General features: G+C 44.4%; 1 protein-coding gene across 3 annotated transcripts in view; it reads left to right on the top strand.

Annotated features, from left to right (window-relative positions):
* Window positions 1-19,476, top strand: part of FGF1 (fibroblast growth factor 1) — a 53,460-nt gene that overhangs the window by 28,580 nt on the left and 5,404 nt on the right. For all 3 annotated transcript variants that reach the window (XM_035105367.3, XM_088661879.1, XM_060271690.2), the window contains 2 exons: window positions 7,811-8,012; window positions 18,474-18,577. In XM_035105367.3, the coding sequence (XP_034961258.1) occupies window positions 7,844-8,012; window positions 18,474-18,577 (273 nt within the window). In that variant the 5' untranslated portion in view covers window positions 7,811-7,843. The remainder of the gene's footprint in view (window positions 1-7,810; window positions 8,013-18,473; window positions 18,578-19,476) is intronic.

Here is a 19,476-nt window from a genome sequence, read left to right on the forward strand (position 1 = left end):
AATAAACTTGAGTAATAGATCCAGGAGTTAATATACAGTCACTGCTATGGAAATGTGGCTTGGGGGGGATTCAATTTGCATCCATTGATACAAGGTTTAAGATCGGTCCAGGGTAAAACAAAAAAAGCCTTTACATGCTTGAAATATAAGTAAAATTTTAACTTGATGAGTATTGGCATTGCAATAAAGAGCAAGCAACGTTAATGCAGATGTTTTAGAATTGCTCTGTATTTGGCAAAAGGTACCATAAGTGTTTTGATTTCCTTTTGAGTATAATTCAAACATAGTTTGAATACGGATTGGTTTGCATTTTTGCCTCTAATCATGAGAGTCTTTCTAGCCGTTTGGGGATTAATCAGAGAACAGTAATTATAGTTATATCACACATTTTTAACTGCAAAAAAGAAATATTTTATATCCTCTTCTATGAATAAAATAGATTATGGAATGAGACTCTTAATCTCAGGGTCATGGGTTCGAGCCCCACCTTGGGCAAAAGATTCCAGCATTGCAGGGGGTTGTGCTAGATAAACCTTGTAGTCCCTTCCAGCTCTGCAAGTCTATGATTCTGTGTTGGCAATGCTAGAAAAGCAGCTTGCCTTAGGCAGAGAAAACAAGTATGTTTTTAATGCAAAACATTTCTCCTCTGTATAGATTTCAGAACTGACTGTCTGCAGTGAACAATTTTCTTATTTGAATATGGATGCAAAAATAATTCAGAACCTAAGGAGAACCCAGCTGGATCAGGCCACAAGCCCATCTCATCCAGCACCCTGTTCTCACAGTGGCCAACTACATGCCTGTGGGAAGCCTTGAAGCTAGAGATGAGTGCAGAACCACTCAGCCTACCTGTGATTCCCAGCAAATGATATTCAGACAGTTGATGACTCTGGCAGTGGAGGTAGACCATAGGCATTGTGACTAGTAGTAGTAGTAGTAGTAGTAGTAGTAGTAGTAGTAGTATTAACTATTTCTACCTCGCCCATCTGGCTGGGTTTCCCCAGCCACCCTAGGCAGCTTTCAACAGAACATTAAAAACAGAATAAAAAATAAAACATTTAAAGACCTCTACATGGTTCCCTGTAGCTTCACTTTTCACAGTGAGGGAACCGCTAGTAGCCACTGGTAGCCTTATCCTCCATGAATTTTCTCTTTTAAAGCCATCCTGATGTAGAGCTTTGTCGTCGCCCCCCCCCCCCCCGATGTAACTCTTCTCTCACCCCTTCCTCCCTGATGGAGGGAGGATGTCATTTTGTGGTTTGCCTCAGGTGCCGAAATGTCTTTGGTCGGCCTTGCCCACTGGGGAGTGGGGGGACGGGACTTCAACTCACTAGTGGGAGGGGCTGAGCAGGCAGAGGAAGAGTAGGAAGGGCAGGACCCAGACTCATCACCAGGAACCAGGTGTCACCTCTGTAGGTGGGATCAGGCACACCTACCCAGGCAGAGTGCACATTTGAATAAGTAGCGATCTTGCATGTTGAGAGAGAGTCTCATCTCAGGTCATCTTTAAAAGCTTCGCAGCGGGGGCAGTTGGGACATCTCTGATGCTTGCTCTCAATCCTGCATCTCTTGCCTAGGGGCCGGGGGGGGGGGGGCCTTCGGCCCTCACAATAAGATATTTGAGGGGGCTGGGACCCCACAAAGTTGGTGGGCATTCCCATTCAAATGGTGTGTGTGCACTGTGTCATGTGATCAATTACGCAGGGCGGGGCTTACCTGGGCCCCCACAATATTTTATTCAAGTTGGCACCCCTGATCTCTTGCCTTGTTCGTGTACTGAGCTCATGCTGTTATGAGCCTGAATAAAGTTCTCTTCCTTACTTGCAATTCACAGTGTTTTGGGGCAGAAGTATAACAGGTTGTTGAAACATGGCTTTCTTTTCTAAGTTCATGAAGAGGAGATTATATAATATAGTGTGTTATGATGCACTTAATTTAATTTGCTGTTGTGAACAGATGGAATTATAAATAGGTAAGGGGATGTTTCTGGTACAGTATTGGGATTTTGCATTTGCGATAGTTTGATATTTGTGATAGCTGTGAGATATGAATGATATTCATTGTTATCCAAGTCACAATCAGAGCAGAGCTGTTAAAATTAATGAACCGGAGTTGCTTATGTCCACAGATTTCAAAGGGGCACATGCTATGTGAAGAAATACTTTCTTATGTCTTTCCAGAATCTTTCAAAATTCAGCTGCGAATTTCATATTATGAGAAGGGGGAGGGGGGTAATCCCTCTCTACCTGCTTTCTCCATATCTCACATAATTTCAAACACTTCTATCATGCCCCTTCTTTCTTGCCTTACTACTTCTTTCTTGCTATACTACAACTCCGATCACCCCTGGACATGGGCCAAACTGGCTGCTAAGGTTGATATTGAGTCCTGCAAGGGTGGCACTTAAGTAAGTACGAGGTTTTTTTCAATGGAAGAGAGTGCAGCCACACCAAATTTATCCACCAGGTGTCACTCTTGCAAGCCAATTTTCAGTTGTATTCAAGGGACATGCCAAAACTACCGTAAGCGAACCAGTTGTAGGTAAATACGCTGAATTCAAATAACACATGGAACTGGCTCTCCAAGTTGTTGCAAAGACATCACCAAACAGGCAGAAAGTCCATTTATTTTTCAATTATACTTAGGTTCATTTTTGTTGCCCCTAACTCCATCCCAAGAGGGACTAAGCATCACAACACAAACTAAATAGGCACAAAGATAAAAAGCTGCAAGATAAATTATGGTGCCTGTGCTCCCTCACCCATTTTCAGCTGGAAGGTGAAGGTGGTTTTAAGTTCTTACTGTCAACTATTTTACTACAAAGGAAGCCATTGGTTGTGTAGCTGGGCGCTATAGAGAGATGTTGCAATAGGGTAATTCCATGTCAAGTGATCCAGGGACTTTTATCTTACCATTTTATATTGCTTTCATCTTCAGTATAAGAGAAGGTCCCAGATCTCAGTTTTTAATTTTTTTTATCTCATCCCGTTTTTGAGTTATGAAGGTTTGAAATTTTAAAAAATTGACAATTTTGGCCTTGACGGACTACACAAAAACCTTGAAAGCTCAGACCAGAATTAATATATTTCAAAACTAAAAAAAACCCAATCTCTTCAGAACTTCATGGAGTCTAATATGATATGGCACATGTTGGACTTTCTTTAAATCTTAAAGCTAATTTACATTAAAAAAAATAAAATTAAGTGATTAAAAAAGTAATATGGTTTTAAAATTCCAAAAAATGTATTGATTATTTCATATTTCTAAGAGTTTCCTGCAATTTTTCATCTTGGGATCTCAATGGGATCACTTTTTTAAAAAGTTGTACATACATGTTGACCTTATTGGGTTCTATTTAGGATGAATGGATCTTCCTAGAGTAAAATATAACAGAATAAACAAGACTTCAAACCATCATATCAGTTACTTCAAGCATTTCCTCAAAATGTTATTCAATTAAAGGGTTTCTGAAAAGCTAGTCAGGCTTTTCTTTTAAGCCAGTAGAAGTGCCACTACTGGTTGCAGCTGCTATTTACATTTTCTAAAAGTGTTTAATTCACTTCACATCTGGTTTGGGCCCAAGGCAAGGGAGAAGAGTTAACTTGGACTCTCTAGTGGCCAACCATGTATTTTGTACAAATTATACAAAATATAAATAAAACATGTTCTATTTATAGCTACCTTTCTACTGGTAGGACGGGGGGGGGAGAGAGAGCATGGACGTAGACAGGATTTTTCTTAGGGGGGGGCAGGCTTTTGTTACGGGGCAGAACCTCATATTTGTATTAATTTGTATTGATTTTTATTTATTGGGGGGCAGCTTGCCCCCCCCCCCAGCTACACCTACAGGAAGGAAACGAGGTCAGAAGGAGGCCATGATTGGGAAAAGGTTGGGAAACACTGATCTAGAAGAAGCAGGTTAGGTGGAAGGAGAGGAAGAGAACAGACAAATATGGGCAAGAAACTCACAGACAAGCCCCCCAAACAGGCACTGCAATATATTTAAAGTGCATGAAATAATTTTCTATTAAAGCATATAGACCAAATTTTCTGCCCGCCCCCAGCTTGTTCTTCCAGCCCACTAGATTTACAATGTACTTTTCATTTCTGTCCGATGTGTTCTCTTGATGCAGAATTAGATGAGTACAAAGAAATCCATCAGATTTTATGATCCCTTTGTATTAAATATTGATAACCTGACAGAATGTCTGAGGCAGCTCTCTGCTTGGCAGGAGGAATCGCTCAGCCACATAAACCAAGGAGTCTGTACATAAGCAATTACTTAAATGTTACTGTAACGGGCAGGATAGAGACAAAAGTATTGTGTTTACCCAACAACTGAAAGTGGGAGGGAGTGAGGGGCTGGTGTGTGTGTTTTTTAAAGAAGAACAAGAAAAATATTTCGTTAAAAGTTCCCTCAGGTTTATACCTCACCCCACCCGGAAGAAGATTTAAAACATATGAAGAGTGAAATACAGTGTAGACAAAGATGAGGAAACAAGTCTCAGTGGTTTTTAAAATACTATTTATTTAACAAACAAACAAGAAAAACACATATTTAAATCCACAGTACAGCATGTTGAGATGATTACAATAATCCAATTATATAATAAATTATATTCGTGTAATTTAAATAATCAAATAACAAAGGACTGAAATTAAATTTGGGGTCAGATCCAAAGTATGCTGTTTGCTCTGACTGAGCGCTAAAGAGCGGTTTCCTCCAGTGTGGGGAAGCCCTAGGTCTGCACATTAATTAAGCTAAGCCTTTTGCAAGGGGTCTTCTTTTGTAATTTGACAAGTTCTGCATAGACTTAGGTTCAAGTTTATTCAGGTAGCCACACCCAGGGCCAGAACCCTCCAATAAAGTTTGAAAACCGAAAGAGCTTTCCTTGTGGTAATTGACTAGGGCTTTCCTGCAAAGGTCCTGAATAATGTGAAAGAAAGAGAGAAACAGAAGCAGGGAAATGGGAACAGGAATCAAAGGTACAGGGTCTAGCTCAGAAAAAAGATGTCCTACTCCAGTCTGTATCCACGAGGTAGGGGCAAACTTTGAAACAAGTTATGTGGATCAGGGTGGTGAGTGTCAGACCAAAGAGAATGAACAGATTGGGGACAGAGAGGTGCCCAGTTATAGGAAGGAGACTTCCTGACTGGCCTGGGCTCACAAACAAAGGATTATTGCAGGCATCCCCAAACTTCGGCCCTCCAGATGTTTTGGACTACAATTCCCATCATCCCTGACCACTGGTCCTGTTAGCTAGGGATCATGGGAGTTGTAGGCCAAAACATCTGGAGGGCCGCAGTTTGGGGATGCCTGGATTATTGTGTGAAGGACATTTATCATGTGAAGGACTATCATGTGAAGGACATTGTCATGCAAGGACATTGCATGACAAAAGGGTATGTGGCAGTGAGCTGTCATGAATTAGTAAGTCAGGAAAAGGTGGAGGACTTTTAAAGGAAATGTAAATTGCAGTTTAATCTAATTACCTGGGGTTGATAGAAGTTGCTTGATAGAAACTGCTCCTTGATAACTGTCAAGAATTAATGAATGCTAAATAAGGATTTCTATTTGCATTAGATATGGCAGAGATTCCAGGGGACTAACTAGGCCTGCATTTACATAGTTCATTATGCATATCAGTCACCATGGGGAAATTCCCCTATCTTTTTGACTGGAAGACCTCAGCTTCTCTTGATGGGGGTATACCCAAGTCTAATTACTTCTAAATACACAGTATTGACTCCTGTGCAAAGGCATTAGACTCATTGTTTGAAGCAAGGAGAAAACAAGCACATCATTTCAGGGCATGTAGAGAGTTCCCCAAAGGCACACCCTCCCATTGTCTCCCAAGACAAACGGATGCCAACCAACCAAGGAGAGTTCTAGTGGAACTGAGCTACTGAGGGCTACTGAGCTCAGTGCAAATTATTTCCAGGTAAACATTGCGCTGAATGCCTGCCTACAAATGAGACAGTCCACCATGGTTCATTGATGTCTGTTTTTAAACTTTTTATATGGCTTTATGGCATGTTTTATGTATTATTGCTGTGTGTGTTTTTTTCTTTTAGTGATATAACAGTATGTAATTATTTTTCAAATAAATAAATAAAACTGAAGCTGGGTGCAAGTGACTAAAATCAGTAGACAAAACTGCTTCCCAAATTGCCTGAGATGCCTATGCTTTTGTGCTGCCATTCATTACTTCCCTGGCCAAGCCAAGGCCAAAAGCCTTTCCTTACAGGGTGTCTTAGTTTGGACTATTCCACCTTTGCTGCAAAGCACTGGAGGGAGATGTCATCTTGGATGAAGCCTCCTGGCCTTCTCCAAGCTTTTTAATCATTAAGCGGGTTAGGCCTCTAACCAGAAAAATCAGGCCCCTTATGTTGTCTTTGGTTTGTCTTCTCTCCCTCGTGTGTGTGTGTGTGTGCGCACACACACACACACACACACACACTTTCATTCCCGTAAAACCCAACCTCTCCCTGCCAAAAGTATAATAGCGAGCCCATGAGGAGAGCTGTGTGCAGAATACCAACGACACGGTCATAAAAGTATGAGAACAGCGTTCACGTCTAGCACAGCGGGACAATGGGGGTGGAAAATAGTATTCATTCAACTTCTCTTGTGGAGTCAAAGGCTGCTGGCAAGCAAGGATGGGTTCTAAAAATAGTGCCGAATCTTAAAAGGAGAGAAGCAACGTGGAATTAACTAAATCATTTCCAAATGTCCCATAGAGCTGTTCTGCTAAAACAATCTGGAGAAGCACTTGGATTCTTAGACCACTGTATATACAGGAAGGAAGCGTCATGGTCAAGCCCTCCTTGTTTTAACAAATAAAACGAATGGGTCTGAATTGGTTTTCTATTTTATTTGTACTAGACAAATTAGACAAGAGGCTGCAAGGTGCTTGGAGAGACACCTCCTAGGGTATCTTCTATGACCTGCAGTCAGTAGACTGTCTGCTTTGACACAAGAGTTTAAATGGGTCATACAAGAGCTGGAACTGGACCTGTCAATATCCGTCCTACTTTTTGTTTTCTATTTTTGTGCCTCTCCATTCAGCATAGGTCCCTAAGATCAGGCGGTTCGGGACAACCGAAAAATAAAATAATAGCGACAATAAAAAGAAGAAACTAAACAGTTTTGCTACTCAGTTGAATTGTGGGCTTTTGGCTGGAAAGCTGCCTCCAGCCCAGCAGTATAAGAGGGTATCTCATCCACTGGGTGAAGAGGAGACTCAGACCCAGTATTGGCTGCAGCACTGGCTGATGCTCTTCCATGTGCCCCCCCCACGGAAAAAATCAGAGTAGTTTTTCAACAGAGCTTGGCTTGAGGAACACCCTCTGGGTTGTCTCAAGCTGTTCATTTCCTATACCTTGAAACCTCTGTTTAGAAACAGCTTTGTGTCTAACCCAGCTCATTCTTCAGAGATGAAAAGGATTCCCATTCCTCAGTTTCTTTTAACCACCCCCTTGATTTCTGATTGCTTTGGCAGTAGGTGCTGCTATTCAAAAACCTCACCAAAACAGCAGGCAGCAGAGCCCTCCTCCCCCCCCCCGCTCCCCCTTTGTTTTGCTGGCATATCTCAAAAGCAGCAATGAAAACATTTCCCCATTTCCCCTCTGCTTCTGGTATCTTCTCATAAGGCAGGGGTGGGCAACCTGTGACCCTTGGTCTCTCATTTCATGCAGGTGATGCGCAAGGTGGGTGGAAGCAATGGAGGAATGTTGAGAGGGAGAGGGAGAAAAAGGGGGGAAAGGGACTGTTGCTATTATCTATGGGCCTGTTGAAATTCTCTTTCAGGACTGAAACCCAGACACCCAGACCGTGCAAGAAATGGCTGAAGGGGAAATCACAACGTTCACAGCTCTGACGGAGAAGTTTGATCTCCCAATGGGGAATTACAAGAAGCCCAAACTCCTCTACTGCAGCAACGGAGGCCATTTCTTGAGGATACTTCCTGATGGCAAAGTGGATGGTACAATGGATCGAAATGACCAACACAGTAAGCTTTTACTTGCTTTTAATCAGTGGGTCTCAAAGTTAAAGAAACCCTTATTGTGGTGGCCTATTGGGGTGGACTTTGGTAATCTTTGGTAATATGGTGCACTGAGTGAGGCCCCCAAATATATCTTCTCAATTATGAATCTTCTCTGTTTTGCACCCCCTGGGCAAAACAGGGGAACCACTCACACCACCCTAAATACAGCACTGGACCTCTCCGCTATGGAACCTTTGATCATTTGCCATGGAACTTGACTGTTTGGCAAAGGATCCTGGTGGCACATTCTAGAGTGCACTGTTGTGTGTGTGTGTGTGGGGGGGGTTACCATTTGACCAATGAGTGTAGCCTAGGACATGCCGAACACCAAATCTCATTTTCCTCTACATGGCAATGTAGCAAGCACTGATGTTTAAAGCATGCCAAAGGCTTCCCATCTATATGCGTGCGTTTTTAATGTGTGTGTCTGTGATAATTCGACATTAAATATGTACGCATGTGTAAGTTAAACCATTAAATATAAACCACCACCCCTAAAACACAAATCATAGCCGCATCCACAGACACAGGTAGCTGAAAACCAAAAAAAACCCTGTAAGCCAGGAGATAATGGTTCGATTTGTGTGATCAATGAACATGTGTGCAGGACGTCTGAACAGAGTCCCTGCAATGTGCAGAATGATCCTTCCATTCTGCAATTGGGAAGCTTGCACTTGGAGACAGGCTGTGGGTCCAGCCACATAGGCAAAGGCTTCATCCTGCTGCATTTCCCTTACGTGTGTTCACTGATCCCACAGCCTGAATGCCTGAGATTCAACAAGAGAAAGACTGCAGCTGGTTAGGAGGATGTCCGCATTGTGCATCACAGTCTGTAGGTCATCCCCTGGCTCTTTCCATGGACCTCAGTCAGAAGTTAGTGTTGTGCAAGTTGCTCTGTAACAACCAATCAGCATCTCTCCCCTCCATTCTCCCAGACAGTATCTAGTCAGAGAAATGTATGGAGTGAGATCTCTTTGTTCAGCATTTCCCAACCCACTGCAAGTGGAAAAAAATCCAACGGGATACTGTTACACTGAACATGCCTTTTACAAGAAATTTTACTAGGCGAGGTGCAGATCTATGGCAGCGATATGTCCCTTATAAAGTCGAGCTCAGCCCTTAGCCTGCTTCACGGCCAGCAATCTCTTGCAAGTACTATTAGTCTTGATTGTCTAGCCTTATCCCTGCTCATTTTAATCAAACCTCTTGAATAATTGCCCTCATTGGCCCTGTATACGGTATATTATTACATTTACAATTCCAAAGCACAGGGAACATGGTGCCCGCTCTAAACCTCGGGAAAAATGATGCCCTGTATCCCAAAACACCGAGGAAATCATGCACTTACCTAGGCCTCATTTGTTCAAGGGCTCAGGTTCAAAAACATTAATTAGCATGAGTGATGGATCCTGGAATATGGGAGAGAATAAATACGATAAATGTGTCTCTGATCATGTACAGACTGCCTTCAACGTGTTCTCCCCCAGCCCCCAAAACTAAATATATACAATTACGGAGGAGTACTTCAGAGTCGTTTGTGACTGAACTTCACTGTCAGGGGACCTTTACCTTTACCTTTTACTTTAAGCATAGAAGCCAGCACCCTTGCCCAGTTTTCAGCTGACCAGCTTTGCAAGAGGTTGGATTACAGGACTCCTTGTGGTCCCTTCCCACTCTACGATTCTATGATTCTATGACGTTCAGGATGGGTCAAGCACAGTGATGAAAAACAGCAGTCGTGGCACCGGTGCCAACCATACTATAAAACACTTAAAGCTTACCTGCCCACATTTCCTACTTGACCCTATCAATTTACTTTCCATGTTTGGGGACTGTATGCAGTACCCTACAGTAACTGAAGGTCCTATGGATAAGGAATGCGTTTTATCGCTGTTTCGTATAGGATGTGTTCTCAACACAAGATCCATTTTCCTCTCCCCCTACACAGCACTTCATAATGGATTCCTGAGGGAACAGAATCTGCTGAAATGCTTATTCTGTGCTTTAACATGATGGAGAGAGAGGAAGTGGGAAGGATGAAGAATGCATGGGAGCCAATAGTTTCCTCCTTAGGACAAGAACACTTTATTCTCTTACTGGGATTCAGTGCTTGCTCCTTGCGCCGTGTGTTGTGAAGAATGTCCTAAATTGACTAAACGGGGCTTTAAGAGAGACTTTATCCTTGATCAGTTAAGAGCAGCAGTTTTCCAAACGTTTGCCTTTCATGCATGTCCAGACTACAATGTTAGGAGCAAATGCCTTGCTTCCAGTTTCGTCGTGGACTGTGTCACATGACTTTTGTAATAAAGTACCTGTCTCCTACCCATAACACTGCAAAGCAGGGAGGGGGAAGGGTCTCGCCAGTGTTTTTTTTCAAACACTCAAGGATACACAGTGCCAGCACCATTTTTTTCCTAGAAGAAAAGCACTGGGTATGAATCAGTTTTCCCATGCTGCCTGGTGCATATGGCCTAGTGTTCAGCATTCTTCCTGAACATGATACCTTTCAGATCTTTTGACCTACAACGCTCTTCAGGTGGCGTGTGAGTGTGTGTCATGGTGAAGATGCTGGACTGGGACCTGCCAGACCAGGATTCAAATCCTTCCAGAGTCACTGGGTGACCTTGGGACAGTCACAGTCTCTCAGCCTAAGCTACTTCACAGGGTTGTTGTGAGGATAAAAACCGGGGAGGGGAGAGAACTGTGTACATCACCTTGTGCTGCTCAGAGGAGAAACGGGATGGAAATGTAACAAATGAATTAATAAAACCGCCAACCGCTCACTGTGCTGGTTGGGACTGATGGGAGATGTAGTCCAAAACATCTGGCAGGTGCCAGTTTGGGGAAGGGGTGTAGGGGGTGTAGCTCAGTTTGTTAGAGCATGGTGAGGATAATGCCAAAATTTGCAGGTACAATCCTGCAGCTGCATATTCCTGCATTGTATGGGGTTAGACTAGATCAGTGGTCCCCAACATTTTTTGGGCCATGCCCCACCTAAGCATTTCTAAAATCCTGATGCCCCATCCCATGACATATTCTTATTACTCAAAAAGTGACATCCTTTTCACGTGGAGGAAGCCTAAAAGTTCTAACTCATTCTTGAATTGCCCCCCTTAAAAATCAAATTGCCCCCTGTGGGGCGTGTGCCCCACGTTGGGAACCACGGGACTAGATGATTCTCAGGGTCCCTTCCAACTCTACAATTCTGCAATCTAAGGCAGCTGTGGAACTCTACCTGTATCTATGTCATTAAGAAACGGCTCTTTTCTTTACAAAATCATACATACAGATGTATGGCTTACTGCTCCACCCATGCAAATCTGCGTTTTGAAGTTCCAGCGCTATTACGGTCGCAAAATGCTTGGGAGGCTTGTTGAACTCCTTTGTCCCAGGAAACTGGCGGGTGCGATTGGCAGCTGGATACTGGAAGATAAGACAGCACAAGAAGCTCCACTGTTGTGATGGTTCAGCAGCTCTGACATGCACCGTGCTCCACTGTGCACTGGAACGCACACTCGCAATGCACTGATTCCACAGGAGCAGCCTTTTCCTGCCCTGTGTGTGTACTCTGTGCTGCTGTGCACTTACTGGAATACAGCTGGGCTCCCTGCTGCAGGATGTGCTGACAGGACGCAGTCAGACGTGCTCTCCAAATTCTAAGAAAAGCACCTTCTTCTTTTCCCCCCCTTTTTTAAAAGGAAAGCCACAGGAATATGCGGTTTCCCTCCCCTGCCCCAACTTTGCTCTCTGGTTTGTTTCTGAAGTCAGTTTATGGCAGAGGTTTAATTATAAATGCCATTTACACACTCACACTCTCACACACACACGCTCAACAGTGGACTGAGCGAAGATGATCTCATCCTGAATAAACATAGCAAAGGACAGACGGGAAGTCTCTAACCCAGAGTAAACTGGCATGCAACCTTTCAGAAACCCTGTTCAAGCAACGGAGGTAGGAAAGCAAACAAGGAGGGAAATCTGCAGAAGGCACACAAGCGTGCCTGCCGTTTGCAAGGAACAAGCCAAAGGCAAGATGCAGGAGGAGAGGCATGCTCTGAAATGCAGAGGCCCACCCCCCCCAACAAGTGTATTTGCTAACACCTCTCTCTTCTGTGATGCATAGGCAGCCCCAGCTCTAGATCCAGGTTGGGGGGGGGGCTTGGCCAAGATGCCCTTTCTGAGTGGCCCCACTGCATTGCCATCATCACTGAAAGACCCCTGCCTGGTGTCCACTGATGCTGACCTTTGGTGTCAGCCCTGTGGGTCATTTGGAAGACGAAGAGCTGTGTAGCTAGCTCAGCATGGAATGTGGGGTCTGGGCTTGCGCTGTTTGAAAAGAGAGCCCCCTCATCCCACAGGGAATCCTTGAGGTCAACTAGTTCCAACTCCCTGCTCAGAACATGGTCTTCATAAGGGCATAACGTCTTCCAAACTTAGCAGACACTCAAAAGCAGTTACATGGCACAGGGGAAATATGTTTGTAGTTCAAAGTAAAGCCATCAGTCAGTCCCACTGCCTTCAGGGAGTTCTGTGGACCTCAGAAAAAGTTTGCTTTTCACAGCAGAACATAAAGAATCTGGCAGGAACTCCTCTACCATTAATTGCAGATATATCAAGAATAGGCTCCAGAGGGGATGCAGTGTAGTCAAATTATGTTGAGAGTTCACTTCATCAGATCCATTGTATGCCATCCTGAGTTGGCAGGTATGCACACATAGACAGATAAATATTTTAAGCTGAGGTCTTCCCTACTTCACAACAATATTGACATTGTTTTTATACACTGGAACACACGCTCACAATGCACTGATTTCACAGATAGGTGTGTGTGTAGAAGGGGAAGAGAACATTGTTCAGAACAAAGAAAAACAGACTCCAACTCCAGGCTTATGTGTTTTACTAGAACTCCAAGAGTCGCCCTGGAAGCAGGTGCAAAAGACCAGCACTTAGATTTTAATAACATGGTGCTGACAATATTCTGCCCCAGTGAGCAGTACAGCTGCTGCATTTTGCACCAGCTGCAGCTTCCTGACCTACTACAAGGGCAGCCACACATAGAGCGCATTGCAGTAGTCCGATAGGCTACCAGCCCATCGTCAGTCTATTGTGGTCCAGAAATGGCTTTACCTATCTTATGTACCCTAGCTGGTAGAAGGCATTCCTAGCCACTGAGGTCACTTGGGTCTCTAGCAACAAAGGTGGATATAGAGCAGGGGTCCCCAGACTTACCGAGCGGCGGGCCGGTGCCCGCCGCGCCGCCCGCGCGGTGGGCCGGACGGCAGGGGAGTGCCCGCGCGGTGGGCCGGAGGGCGGGGGAGTGCGCGCCCGTGCGCATGCGCACACGCGCACGGGCGGAAAAAAATAGCCGAAAATCGCTTGTGCGCATGCGTATGGGCCTCCCCCGACCCGGAAGTGCACCAGAAATGACCTCTTCCGGGTCGGGAGAGGCCTGTACGCATGCGCACAAAGGATTTTTGGCGATTTTTTGCCGATTTTTTTGATTGTCGCTGCGCCGCGCGCTGTGAGAGCGGGCGGCGGCAGCGGGCGGCGGGGGTCGTCGCGGGCCGGATTGGAAGGCCGATTGGGCCGCATCCGGCCCGGGGGCCGTAGTTTGGGGACCCCTGATATAGAGGCACCCCCAGTTGACAAACCTGGTTTTTCAGAGGAAATACAACCCTATGCAAAGCAAGCAATAAATTATCTGGACTTGGGAACCACCCACCCACAGTGCCTCCGTCTTGCCAAGATTCAGAGTCAGTTTACCCAGCACACTACCAAGACTAAATTGTGCACAGTCTCTCCTGGTTCAGGTGTTAAAGAGAAGGAGAGTTGGGTATCATCAGCATACTCGTAACACCTTGCTCCAAATCTCCTGGTGACTGTTCCCAACTTAATATAGATGTTAAACAGCACTGGGGACCAGATGGTACCCTATGATACCCGCCAGCACAACTGCCGGTGGGCCAAAAGTCAACCACCCAATGCTATTCTCTGAAACTGACCCTGAAGATAGAGTAAACTGGCAGTGTTTATTTTTCTCTTGCTTTCTATTATATTGGCAAATAGTTTTTGTTTTAAAAATGGAGTGGGGAGAAAAGCAGGGCCTTCTTCTATTATAGTGGTGGGAAACTGATGGTCCTACAGATCTCATTGAACTCTAGCTCCAACCAGCTGGCTGGGACTGATGGGAGCTGGAGTTCTGCAACATCTGGAGGGCCAGAGGTTCCCCATTCCTGCTCTATTGTGTATTCTTTTTTTATAATAATTTTTATTGGGTTTTTTATAGAAACAAAACAGGCAAAACACACAATACATGATCTGTCCCTCCAATTTCCCTCCCCCCACAAGTCCACTTCTGCCACCAGTAGTACCCGTGGGCATTGAGAATCAGAGGGGTCCATTGTAAGGCTGGGTTTGACCTCCCCCCTCCCCCCTCATCCCCTCCCTGCCACTGAAAGGACAGGGATGGAGGGGCTCTGGGGATTGGTTTCCCCTCAGCTGCTCCTTTAACACAAGCCTTAAACAAAACATAAACACAATACCTATAAAACAACAACAACAACAACAACAACAACAAAAAAGAAAACAAATAAAAATTTAAAAATTCCCAATTCTTATTTTCTTCACATTATAATTGTGACTTCCTCAAATCTCTTCTTCCTGGTTTTCCTAATTTCTCTAATTGATTGTGGCGGATTTTCTACTCCAATTCCAAATCTTATCCTTATAATATTAACTTATTCCTCCTCCTTCTTCATGCTGCCTCCCCACAAGTCCCCTCCTGCCACAAGAGGAACCTGCTAGGCGCAGCACTTCAAAGGTTCCATTTTTGTGTCTGGGCTTCCCTCCACCCCCTCCTCTCCCCCCCAGAGAACCTTCTGCCACCAGGTGCTTCTGAGCAAAGAGAGGGGGGAAGGCGGCCCTCCATCCAGACACTTATCTGAACACAAACATGTTGCTACAAATCCAAAAATTGTTTCCCAAGCCATTCTTCTACTCCCCTCCAGAAAACTAAATTTTTATATCTATTCACTCTCCTTTCTCCTCCCGGTGTCTTCCCCCCCCCCCTTGGATCAGCAGTCCTTTAACCAGCCAATATTTCAGAAACCGTTAATCAATCACCAAAATACTTTTTAACTAAAAATTTTCACCCCACACCCGTTCTTTCCCACTTCCAAATCCAGGCCTCTGTCCCCCCCTCCCTCTGCCTTTCCTTTCCCTCAGTTGCCCATGCCCAATTTTTAGTCCCTCCAGGAGCCTTCTTTTCTTGAATCTTTAATTCATTTTGTTGTTCTTGACAGCTGTCATTTTCCTTTTCTAGTCCTTGTTGTTCTTCCTCCAAGTCACATTTTTTATATTCCACTTCAGTTTTTGCCAAATCCACTTCTTGTTCTTTGCTCTCAAATAGGCTTTCCACATTATCCTCTAAGTCCTGATCTTGAACCAAAGTCTCTGAACATGTTGGACTGGAGTGTTGCAGTGTCCTGTGAATGTCCTTCAGAATCTCTAAATAGTTCAAAACTGTCTCTTGGAAGCTTGGTGAATACATTGTTTTCATTCCTTCTAACCACAGACTGGCAGGAGATTAGGAGGCAGAGTACACTGGAAATTTCCATTCACTCACGCTTTCCTCCATCTTGCCTGTTCTTTCCATTGTCTTTAGTTTTCCAACAATAGAACATCTCTTAATTCCAGATACTTCTCTTTTAGTATAATCTTGCAGCCGATTGAACTTTCAACAAATTTTTATGAATTTTCCTTGTCTTTTAGCAATTTTGACAGCTTTGACAGCTGTCAAATAAATTTTCCCCTTTGTGCACTTACTGTTCCTCAGGAGGTATCGGCACCGGGGTTTGTGAAGGAGTATAAAGTTTTTGTTTCTTTCGGGTGCTAGGAACGAAGTCCCTTTTTTGGCTTTGGAATGTTTAATGCGCCTCTTAATTGACCATTAGGAAGAGATCGAGTCCCGTTTTTGAATCTCTCCTAATTTTCCCGATTGTTAATTTTTAAAATCCAAAAAGTCCCAATGAAGATTTCACTTACTTTGTAAAAGTTTTTTGTTTTCTTGGGAGAATCTGCCGCTGCCCGGTAGAAGACTCGGGGCTTCGCTTCTCGGAGGTGACGATGTCGACCAAAATGGCTCCCGCGACTCCAACTCCGCTGGCTCTCGGAGACTCTACTGTGTCTCCGGGCAGCAGAGGAATCGCCCGAAAACGGAGCCCGCTGGTCTCTAAGCCTTCGGGACGCTCTACCCGAGGTTCTTACGGGGAATCCGCTCGCCCCGCGGAATTCCCCCCCCCCCTCCGCGATGCCGGGGACTGCGGAGCTCGCAGTCCCTGCGTCTTCTTTCGTCGGCACAGCAGACCGGAAGTGTATTCTATTGTGTATTCTGATAATCTGGTATTGAGGGGTATGCTGCTTATGTACACAGAGGTCCCATTTAGCCACCACCACCACCAGATGCTGAAGGTCCTCTCCTCCATGAATTTGTCTAATCCTTTTGAAAAGGCCATATAACACAGTAGCCATTGCTTCGTTTTTGTGGTAGCAAAAGATTTTCCAGGCCTTCCCAGTGTCTAGCTGTGTTGTAACAAGGGTGGGTTCCTACTCCCTAATAGGTCAGCAAGCTGTAAGCGGAAGAACAGCTATGAGCTAGGGAAAGCATTAGCTCCATGTGAAAACACACACACACCTCCCACCATGCATCACTGGCACACTATAGTCTTCTCAATGCTTTCTCCCCCCACCCCCCTCGGAAAAATGTTGCGTGTAGCCAGTGTTGCTTTCTAAAGGGTGTATGTTTGCTAGCCTGTGCCAGAAATGAGCTTAGCGTAAATGAGCTATTAAACTTGGACATCCTGATGAAAAAATATTTACAGAGGAAACTCCTTAAACGGGTATGTGCCAGCGGAATAACCCTAGTTACAGAGGACAAGTCTTGGGCTGACGACGTAAGTAAACTTGGGTGGTGCCCTCACTTTCCACAACCTATTGAACTAATCTTTGTAATGACATTTGTACAGGGCCAGAGCCCTGACTCTGTTGAAGTGAGCAGAGCCCATTTACATGGAAGGATGCGCACAAACAGCAATCTCGTTTCTTTTGGTGATAAGCAGTCCATCCTCTCACTCACACCACAAAACAGCCACAAAAGTAGGAAGAGGTCTTCTTTAATGAGGCATGGGTTGCTACTAAGGGAAACATAATCTTCTCCTTTACCCCTTCCTCTCATGCACTCTCCCCCCCCCTCTATATGTGTGTGTTTGCACACATGCAAATCCTGAACACACTTACCTCAGAAAAAGTCATGCTGAACTGAATGAGCAGACATGAACAGGGTTGCTGTGCCATTGGGTGGTGGATTGGAACCCGTGGCACCACTGCCAGATTGTCACTAAGAGTCCCTTTTAAAGCGAAGTAAAGAAAAAAAATGGGAGGCAGAGAAAGGAAGCAAGAAGATCATGGGAGACAGAGAGAGAAAGTGGCAAATGAACATCTATGGCAAAAACACACCCCTCATTGTTATTGACCCCAAATTACCCACTGGAGTTTATTATATAAAATAAAGGATTGGTTTAATAATTTTAATATAAATAAGGTCAGTTTCCCCCTGACTATATTATGTAATTTCCTCTCTCTTTCTCTGTTTGGTGTTTGTTATGAGTTGTCCATGAGCAGCCAACTTTTTCTCAAAGACAAAGTCATTAGAGGATTCAGCATCCATCTTTTATCTTGCAAGATCACATTTCTTAAAACAACAGCAACAACATGAATATGAATTAAGAATCGTTACCCCAACCTCCCATAGGAAGCAGTTCTTTTTTTCATAAATGGCTGTTGGCTGCAATTTTCACATCTACTTGTAGCTGTGCATCCAGAGCTACTGCACAGCCCAAGTGATCCTGGAGGGTTGTGGTCAAGTTCTCCTTCAGCAGAGGAATGGTTCATCTGATTGAGTCATCTAACAAAATAACTCCCTGCCACTTGAAGAACCTCTGGCATGGGTGCATATTCCCCTTCATAACCTTTGTCCTGGCACACTGGGCTAGTCATTCTAACTTGCTTTTTTCTGTGAGATGGTTCATACTTAAGGGGAGGCATTAAATGTTGATGACAGGTCTAGAAATGTGAAAGGAGTCATACCAAAATACTAAATTTGGTATACTAAAATAGTAAATACTCAGATTTGGATTTTTTGCAACCACGGAGAATAAGGAAACAGGGGTATTTGTAATGCATGACTTTACAAAAGACTGGAAAGCTGAGCAAGAAACATTCCACACACTGCAATATTTTGCTGCTGGTCTCATTTGCTACACCCATGCCACATTTTTTTCCTCCAAGGAGCTAGCACATCCTTTCCTACATCTTTGGACAACTGCTTTACCTTCCTGCTGCTGTTCTTCTTATTATTTTCTATTGCAGTTCAACTGCTGCTAAGTGCGGAAAATTTGGGTGAGGTGTACATAAAGAGCACAGAGTCTGGGCACTACTTAGCCATGGATGCCAATGGCCGTTTATATGGCTCGGTAAGTATGAGGTTTCTGTGGGACTGGGACTGGGGGAGGTTTTGAGGTTTGCAGATATATTGTAGCTCACAAGCAGCAAATAGACCTTGTTTGTTGTTTTTGCAGCTGGGTTGCCACATTTTGCCCAGCTTTATTTCTGGAAAAATAAATAAAATAATGAGAAGCGATGTTCCAAAATACTTCCAGATATTGGATTTCGTATTTGGAAGGAGCAATGCTGCTTCTTCCTCCAGCGGCCAAATCACAGTGGGTGATGCCATTAGCGACACTGAGCCAAATTTAACCCTAAGATAAACGAGCATCAGAGATGTTGTATGTGCTGTTCACTCAGCAGGTTGGAGTGGTGGAAGGATACAGAAGGAGCTGAAAAGAAACAACCCTGCAGAACAACAGATACGTAGGTGGAGCCAAAAAGTTAGTGCTGCCATCTTGGGACAAGCGTGATGCTCTCACACTTCGGGAGGGGCTGTTGCTCAGTGGCAGAGCATCATATTGGCAGGCAGAAGGTTCAAGGTTCAATCTCAGCATTGGGATAGGCCAGTGATGGCAAACCTATGACACGCAGAGCCCTCACTGCTGGCATGCGCCCCATCGGCCCATTCGCGCTGTTGTTGTTTTATCCCCCCCCATTTGTTCTCCCGCTCCTCCTCACCTACAGCTTGTCTCCGCTGTTAAAACCCTGTTAAAACCCATTGTCTCTTCTGTTAAAACCCGGATCCTTTTTTGTTGTTGTTGCTGCTGATAGCCAGAGATTGGTTTTTTAACCCTTTCCTTGCTGTTTTTTCTGGCGCTTTGGCAGACGATGATTGGGTATAACAGTGTTCATTTTTTAACCCGTTCTGTGCTGATATTTTTTGGCGCTTTGGCAGGTCGGTGCTGCGTGCTAGTTCCAGCAAAGG

The sequence above is a fragment of the Zootoca vivipara genome, chromosome 2 (assembly GCF_965207765.1).
Source record: "Zootoca vivipara chromosome 2, rZooViv2.hap1.1, whole genome shotgun sequence".
In the NCBI taxonomy this organism is placed as follows: domain Eukaryota; kingdom Metazoa; phylum Chordata; class Lepidosauria; order Squamata; family Lacertidae; genus Zootoca; species Zootoca vivipara.